At 34.1% G+C, this 9291-nt stretch overlaps 1 protein-coding gene across 1 annotated transcript; it reads right to left on the bottom strand.

Annotated features, from left to right (window-relative positions):
• Positions 1-5824: 5824 nt before the first annotated feature.
• Positions 5825-9025, bottom strand: LOC107910157 (probable inactive receptor kinase At1g48480). The gene is made up of 2 exons (XM_016837930.2): positions 7328-9025; positions 5825-6752 (listed from the first exon to the last, which is right to left on the bottom strand). Exons 1-2 carry the CDS (start codon positions 8697-8699, stop codon positions 6157-6159), a joined length of 1968 nt encoding a protein of 655 aa, XP_016693419.1. The 5' UTR covers positions 8700-9025; the 3' UTR covers positions 5825-6156.
• Positions 9026-9291: the final 266 nt, after the last annotated feature.

The raw sequence follows: 9291 nt of genomic DNA, 5'->3' as shown, positions 1-9291 counted from the left end.
TTGACTTATTATTGTAAGTACGAAATATTTGCATTGGGTGTGTATATGAAATTTTGATATGATTTATACTGTATGGAATTGGCATGTTTTGAATGGCTAAAGTACTTGGAAAATGGCTAATGTTAGTCAAGTGAATAAAGTATGTATTGGTTTTATATGTATTTTAGGCTTAATAATTAGCTTGCGAATTGAGTGTAAATTGTATGGTTAGTTTGCTAGCCAAATAGAAGATAAGATGAATGGCAAATCACACATGTTTTGTACTTAAATGGGAAGTTAGGCATGAATGACTTATTAGTTGAGTTTAAAAAAAATGGTGCATAGTTGATAAGGTTAAATGCATTAGTGGCTAAGATGTTTATATGCTAAACTTGACTATTTGGTGAAATTGATTATGTTGCATTTTCTAATGGGCAATAAGCTGAGCGATATGGATTGTTTGGTTTTATGCACATGAATAGAAGTATGAATTGATATATTTAATATTCAGCTTAAGAAGTAAAATATGCTTGGATGTCGTAATGTATATGCATGGAATTTATAATGTGATGAGTCATCTTATAATTTGATTTTTGAATGATATGAGTAAAAGGTATATATGTTTCGAATGATGGGATTTTAAAGCATGTGTAATATGACTATTTTGAGCCGTGTTTTATATGGTAATGCCTTGTAACTTTATTCCAGCGACGGATACAGGTTATGGGTGTTACATTTCCATCAAGGTTCATTTCCATCAAGGCCCAATCATGATATTCAAGTCCAAGTAGTTAAAGTCAAACTATTCATTCAAAACTTTATTTTACACATAAATTTCGAGTCAAAAGTTGACTTGAAAATATGAAGTCAATTTTTATTGATAACTTCAAAAAGAGGTTACAATATCTGGATTTCTTTACAAAGAAAGCTCATTTAATTGTTCTCTCTAGTTTGACTTTGGTCCAAGAGTCATTTGACTTGTTGGATGAATGCTGATTGCTTAGTGTTGTGTTGACTTGCTTTTAAAACAAGTTTGGACCTCCTTTCTTCAATTGATTTGGATCGAAATGTGGCTTTCTTCAAAAACAACTTTTGACTTCTTTTCCACGGTTAAACTAGATTAAAAGGCAACTTTTTTCAGAATGGTATGGTGTTTTTTTAGAATTTCTTCAAGTTTTTCGGCTTCTTCAAAGATTTCTACTAAGATCTTTAGGGCTTCTTGAACTTGTGTATCTGTAGAATAGCTTGGGTGACCCCTTTTTATAGTGTCAATTGCTTGAATATAATAGAGTTCTTGTAGAATTTAATTACTTCATTTGATCCAATCATAAGTAAAAGAGAGTTCTTATAAAATATAATTGTTCTATTTGATTGTTCTACAAGAACTTAAATTTATTTATTTATTATTTGATATTATCACTTAATTCTTTTATTTTTAATTAGTGGCGATACATAAATTTATTATTTATCTCTTAATTAATTTAAATTAATTAAAGAAAAAAATTGTGACATAAATATGATGTCATCATTTTTACTATGATAACTTCAACGTTGACCCATGTAATTAGAGCTAGCAAACTATTGGGATCAAGTGAGCTTGGATTAGGTATACTTCGAACTCGAATTTTCTCAAGCTCGAGCCCTTTCAAACTCGGATTTTTTTGCACTTCGATTTTTTCGAATTTGGGCTTAGATCAAGCTGGGCGAATTTTGACAGATTCAGATAATTTTGAATTTTCTAAGTTATAAATATTTTAATTTTGAATGTAATAATTCATTTTACTTTTATACAATGACAACACAATTCAAATTTGTCGTATAAAAAACATAAATTATATACTCCATGGCCTTGAAATAGCTTGGCAAAAGGGATACACCAAGGTGATAATTGAATCTGACAATAAAAGTCTAATGGATATGCTAACATATGCTTCAGTAGGGTCATAATCAACAACTTTAGTCTGAAGAATAAAGGAGGAATGTAGGCGCAACTGGATTGTCAAAATCTAACATGTCTTCCGTGAAATAAATAAAATGGTTGATTGCATAGCCAAGTCTTGTTCTAGAAATAAATACGAACTGAAAATTATTGATTTCCCCATGTTTGGTGTTAGGCAACTCCTTTTAGAGGATAAAACAGGGGATTTTCATGTAAGAAAGATTAGATCTTAAAGGTTGTTATATGCCTTCCTTACTTACCAAAAAAAAAGAAGTTATATTAATTATTATTATATATTATAATTCATATTACTTTTATACTATATCTTTTATTATATTCTATAATATAATAGTAGTTAATTATATATTAATTATTATCATATATTAAGTTTATTATTGTACTGGTTGAAATATGCTCTAAGTCCCTATACTTTTCATACATTATATATAATGTTATATCATATCATATAATATTGTAGTATTTTATATATATGTATCGATGATTAAACATTATAATATCAAGTAATAATGCAGCTTTTATTATAATCTATATTATAATAATCGTAATATATGTATTAATATTTTTATTAATATTAATTGTTTACATATCATCAATGATTAAACATTATAATATCATGTAATACTATAAAATTTATTATAATCTATATTGTAATAATAGTTATATATAACAGTAGTACATTATATGTTAATTATTATATATTATTGTTTATTATTATAGTAGTTCAAATATGCTTTAAGTCATTATGCTTTTCTAATATTATTATAATATCAAGGAATATGTAATATCTAGTGATGCTTCTCTGAGCGGATTGGGTTGTGTGTTAATGCAAAATGACAAGGTGATCACTTATGCATCCCGACAATTGAAGCCGTACGAACACAATTATCTGACTCATGGTCTAGAGCCACATGTCATGGTATTTGCTCTAAAAATCTAGATGTACTATCTGTATGGTGAAAATTGTTATATCTATACAGATCATAAAAGTCTCATATATCTCTTCACCTAAAAGGTGTTAAATTTGAGTCAGTGTCACTAGATTGAAGTGCTGAAAGATTATGATTGCGTAATTGATTATCATCTCGGGAAAGCTAATGTAGTAGCTAATGCCTTGAGCTATGAAATATTAGTCGAATTGAGATCAATGTTTTCTCATTTAAATGTGTGGTGATGGCGACTTGTTAGTTGAGTTGAAAGTAAAATTTAGGTTGATTGATCAGATTAGAGAGACAACTTCCGGATGCTAAGCTAGTTGAGAAGAGAAAGCTTGTTTAGCAAGGTGATGGAAAGAATTTCAACATCGATAAAAATAATTCTCTTTGATTTCATAATTGAATTTGTGTACCTGACAATGTTGAATTGAAGCAATTGATTTTATGTGAAGCTCATGATGATCCATTTTCTATGCATCCTAGTGGTGCAAAAATATATCGTGACTTACGAGAATCGTGTTGGTGGTCAGGTATGCAAAAGGAAATCATTGAATATGTTGTAAAATGTTTGACTTGCCAACAAGTGAAAGCTAAACATCAAGATCCCTTTGGGTTGTTGCAACCTATTTCAATTCCCGAGTAGAAATGGGAATGAATCTCTTTGGATTTCATTGTTAGTCTACCAACTTTGCCAAATGATCATGCCTTAGCGTACATGCACCAAGGCTTAAAATAAAGCAATTAAATAAAGATGAAGAGTGGTGTCTACAAGCAAACATGTCAAATTGTAATATAGTTTAAATTTACAACGAAATACTGGAAGTAGTTCGAGGATCGTACTTAGGGGATTGCTAAAGTTGGTGAAAACTGTTACTAAATTAACTATCCGAAAACAAGTACTAGTCTAATCGAATTACAAATTAGTAGTGCAAATCCATGATTGTATTGAACTAAAGCTAGCTAAGCTAAAACTAATTTTAACTTACTAATTACTAATGAATTATGATTTCCCAATTAAACTATGCACAAGCCGATTAATTAATTTGTAACACCCTACCATTCGACCCGATCGTTGGGTTCGAGTTACAAGATGTCACATTCTTTTCCAGAGCAACTACGGTTAAAGTACAAACAATTCATAGCAGTCAATAATTAAAATTCAGTTAAAACATACATTCGACATGAAATAGAGTCAATTTTGAGTCTTACACGAGCTTACGTAAGCTCTAAAGCTAACCCGAGATAAAAATAGGACTTAATTGTAAATAATTCAAAATGCAGGATCGACGTCGTGACGTCCATCTTCCACTTTTCTACCCAACCAAACATACCCTAAATTCTTGAGCACCTAAGTTCAAGTTTCTAAGAAAGTGATTTTTTTATTTTATATTAAAAATAAATTACCTATATAATCCTACTAATATATTACTTTTATTATATAAATATTACTTATTTGTATTTTTCAACTAATTTCAAGTAGGATTAATTGATGACATTATGTTAAAAGTTACTATACCATAGATAACACTCAATATATTAATAACATTATTGTACAATTTGGTATTCATATAAACAGTTTAATTTTAAATTTTAAGTTTTCACTTTTTTGTTTCTTTTAAGTAAAAGTAAAATTCATTATAATGAACATTTAAAAGAAAAAATTCTAATACAAAAGATTTTGAATTTATTTCGAGACTTGCTCAAGCTCAAAAATAATTAAAATTTGAGAAAGCTAATATCGAAAATTAACCAAATCCAAAAAGTCAATAATTTAAATTTATCCAAACACGAAATTATCCACTTTCGAATGAATTTGAGCTCTAAATAATTTAAATTCAAAACCATTCATGCAGATCCACTCATTTACCTCCTATATACGAATATGACAATGATCTTGACGAACCAATCTCTATGTTTAGCAATAATTGAAATTTCTAGTATTTTAGAAAATGACAATAGACAAGAAAAGGATCCGTGGGCACTAGGTTGATGAATATTGTTGCTTCATAGTGCATGAACAGCCCCCATTTTTTGTATTATTAGATCAAAAAACCATTTGTATTGAAGAAAGACACCGAATAAGACAACCCAAAGCCAACGGCAATAGACAAAACGTATCCATCCCATCCCATGTTTCATATACTAATGGACGGTATTGGATAACCCTTCATATCACAATTTCACATAAAAGCTCCTATATTAATATTTGAATTGTATTTTACTCTTTCTATTTAAAAGTAGACAAACCAATCTTTATACATTAGACAAAAAAACAAACTGGTCATTCTATTAAAAATTTAATTTATTATTATAAAAATTTGATCCAAGCATAAAATATACATGGCACATTGTATGTCACTTCAACCACACTAATTCTTAACTGTACGGAAGAATTAAATTTTTAACAAAAAATATCAATTTTACTCTTTACAGAATAATCAACCTATTTTTCAAATAAAAAAATAATATACGATAAGAATTAACACTTTTACTATACATTTACCGCCTTTTGAGTACTAACAAAATTTGGGAAATAACAAAAGCTTAAACAATACTATATCACTAGGGCCACCTTTTGAGAAAAGTTTCTGCATTTACATTATTACATACATGGGCTTTCCTCAAGACAGTTTGGTCCACCTTAAAGGCTTCCATCATCATCAAATTCACTCTCATTTACTGTTCACATAAATTAGGAAAATATCTAAGGCTCGTTAGATTTCATATCTAAACCTCCCATCATTCTTTTATCTTTCAATTTATTGTATGCATTTTTCAAAGATTCCTTACTAAAAAGTTTTAGCAATGCCAGCGAGTGAAATTATTATGTTACTGAAATTTTGTTATTTGTTAAAAGACATCAACTAAAACAGCCTGGTATTCAACATATAAAACGAAAGCTGCAAAAGCAAAAGCAAAAGTAATAATTACAACTACCAATATCCACCCAACATGAACCAAATAGAACAGATTTCCACCTCAAAGTATAAATGAAAAAAAAAATACAATCCAACGACCAATGGAGAATTAGAGGGATAGAAGAAAAAAAGAAAATGACAATGACAATGGGCGCCTAATAAGGAATATGAGACCGGGAGAGAGTCAAGCATACAACAAGGCCTAAGGCCACCAAACTTAACATGCTAATTATGGACATTCAAAGAAAAAAAAAAAGAACAGAAAAATGCATTGATAATCCATTTAACCCACTTGCATAATGGTGTATGGTGGTGGCCTGCTTGAGCTAATCAGCTAACTCATCCAGGGCCATCTTCATTGATCTTATCAGGCAGGCTGTGGGATCAGATCGTCTCGCAAACTAGATTGACGTAGCTCCTCAATTCGGCTCCTCACTTGAGACATGGTGGGGCGCTTGTCGGGGTATTGTGCAGCACAATCAACAGCAAGTTGCAAGAGTTGGACCATCTCTTCCTCCACATTCTGATACCTGAGGAGCTCAAGATCAAACACCTCGGAAGTCCATTCTTCACGAACAACAGACTGCACCCACCTCGGGAGGTCAATTCCTTCCTCGTTCAAGATTGAATGGGTGGGGGCTTTCCCAGTCAATAACTCCAAAAGCAACACACCAAAGCTATAAACATCAGCCTTTTGTGATACTTTGCGGGGGTCAGTCACCTCTGGTGCCCGGTACCCCAGCACTCTATTGGGACTGGACGATGACCCTACAATGTTTGCCAGTCCAAAATCCGAAACTCGAGCTTCATAGGATTTAGTGAGGAGGATATTTGAAGATTTTATGTTTCCATGAGAGACATTAGGGCCTTGAGAGTGGAGGAATTCAATTCCACAGGCAGCTCCAAGAGCAATTCCAGACCTAATGTCCCAGTTCAGTGGAGTCCTTCCTGCCCCTTTATTCCCTGCATCCCAAAATTAACAGAGCAATGAAAGAAAAATTAAAAGGTAAATACAGCATGAGGATATTTGTTATCATTACAGATTATGATGGAATCTCCAGAAATGGCAGAGAGGTAAATGAAACATCAATGCAACATGAGAAGCTCATAACAAGAGAGGTAAATGGCAGAATGAGAAGATCAATGCAACCCCATTCAAATTGATTTTCATGTTTCCATGAAATACCAATGAAGAATTACACTCTTCTAAGCATTCCTAATTTATCAGTTTTTTTAGAAGAGAATCAATCCATAATCCTCTCAGAGATGATGAAGACATACCAAAAGAATCTTCAGGTAGATACAGCGATGACATTTAATAAATAGTGTTACAATTAAAATAGTACAGATTATGATAAACTTCAAAAGGATCCAAAACTAAGAGTCAGATGATAACAAATAATGGTAGTAAAAAAAGGAGTGACCGTGACTATCTCCACTCCAGCATCAACAGATGATGAAGAATGGAAATGATAACATAAATCTGAAAAAAGCAAAACAAGAATAAATTATCCAAGAATAGGATGAAATGCTCTCACCATGCAAAAGCGCAGATAAGCTTCCCATGGGCATGTAATCATAAACAAGAAGCTTCTCATCCCTACTAAAATAGTAAGCTCTGAGAGGGACCAAATGCTGATGATCCATAGCTCCAACCCCTTCGATCTTATCCTTAAATTCCCTCTCAGATATAGTGACATCCTTGAGTCTCTTAACAGCCACTGCGTTTCCACCTTCCAACACTGCTTTATATGCTGTTCCAAACGTGCCTTTACCTAAAACCTCTGCAGAAGCTCTCAACAAATCCTCCAAGTCAAACACTCGCGTTGCATTCCCAAAGAAGACCAACTTCTTAGCTCCGGTCCCACTGTTTTCGGCCGCTTTGGCTCCACCACCCACCATTGCTGCTACTGCCGCCGCTGCCACTGAATACCCATTCCCATTCCCATTCGCATATCCACCATTCTCCATTTCCCCACCTGATTTCTCCCCAGGAATCTCCATTTCTTGATTCTTAAGCGAAGTGATGTCAATTGACCTCGATTTCTTGCTACTCTTCTTTCTACATAAAATCATTAAAATCACAACAATCAGAAGAAATCCCAGCACAGATCCAATAACAATACCTGCAATTGCACCCCCAGACAACTTGCTCTTCTTCTTTTTCTCCGGTTTATTCTCATTCGTTGGATTGGCGGGCTCACTTGTATTCCCAGGAGCAGCAGTAGCAGTGGCAGGGCAAGCCTTGTCAAGCGGTTTCCCACAAAGCAAATTCCCCAGAAAAGCATCGAACCCATATTTCTGTAACCCCTTGGGGATTGAGCCGTTCAATAAATTATTTGACACATTAAATTGGTCGAGGTTTTGCAAAGAACCCAACTCAGGTACCGACCCAGAAAGACTGTTGCTGTCAAGAAGCAAAGTTCTTAACCTCGTCAAATTGTTGAACCCAACAGAGACTTCCCCAGAAAAGTTGTTCCCAGAAAGACTTAGCCTCACTAAATCATGAAGACCAAAAAGGAACTCCGGTATCTCACCCGAAAAATGGTTTCCCTGCAAGTAAAGGTTTCGGAGGTTTTGACAGAGAGCAAGATCCGAAGGGAGTGGTCCAGTTAACGAGTTGAGACGTAGACTGAGGGTGCGCAGCTGAGTCAAGTTCCCGAAAATGCCAGTCGGAATTTGGCCAGAGAGAGCAACACCAGGTAGTCTAAGCACTGTGACGCGGTTCCGCTCGCACGTAACCCCAGCCCACGAGCATGGACTCTGGTTCGAGACGTTCCATAAGAGGGTTCTGCCTCCGACTGAGGAACGAAGGCTCAAAAGAGCAGCTCTGTCGGTGACAAGATCTGGTTTGGCCACCTGCAGTAGGAGTGAAGAAAGAATGGCAATGAAAAAAAACTGGGTGAACATTTTGGGTGATGGCGAAGACAAGGAGAACAAGGATAGGAATATAATAGGATAATGTGGGTGGGATACTGATCTGAAACAGCTTTCTTTTCTCCCTTTTCGGCCTAGATTGGAGGCATTGCAAGAAGAAAAGAAAAAGTGTTAATGAGAGAGCATTTTTTCTGTGTTGATAGGTAAAGAGTGGGTGGGTAGTGATGAGTGCCAAAAAGGAACAAGAAAGAGAGAGAAAGAATAGAGTAAGGCAAACCCTAGCTGTTTTACAGTAAGGATGGCTGCAGCTGGTTCGTCAACCCCGTTTCCCTTTTTTTTCTGTTCTTTTTTGTCTTTCTTAGGTTTCCTTTATTATTATTATTAAATACGTAAATTAGAACGTTTTTAGTACAAACAACAAGCCATTCGTTTTTGGCCTTTTCCTACTGATGCATCTTCAGGGTGAGTTTGGAAAACAGCGGTGGCGGTGAGATTAGATACTGTAGCGATACTGTAGCGTGAGATAAAAAGTAAGTTAAACGCACCGCACCACAGTCAATCGCCCATCCAAACGAAGCCTCAGTCTTCGGCGCTTTAACTGCTGCAACCCATTAATTATAATTAA

The sequence above is a fragment of the Gossypium hirsutum genome, chromosome D02, assembly GCF_007990345.1.
Source record: "Gossypium hirsutum isolate 1008001.06 chromosome D02, Gossypium_hirsutum_v2.1, whole genome shotgun sequence".
NCBI classification, from domain to species: domain Eukaryota; kingdom Viridiplantae; phylum Streptophyta; class Magnoliopsida; order Malvales; family Malvaceae; genus Gossypium; species Gossypium hirsutum.
This window is presented reverse-complemented; position numbering and strand designations above follow the sequence as displayed.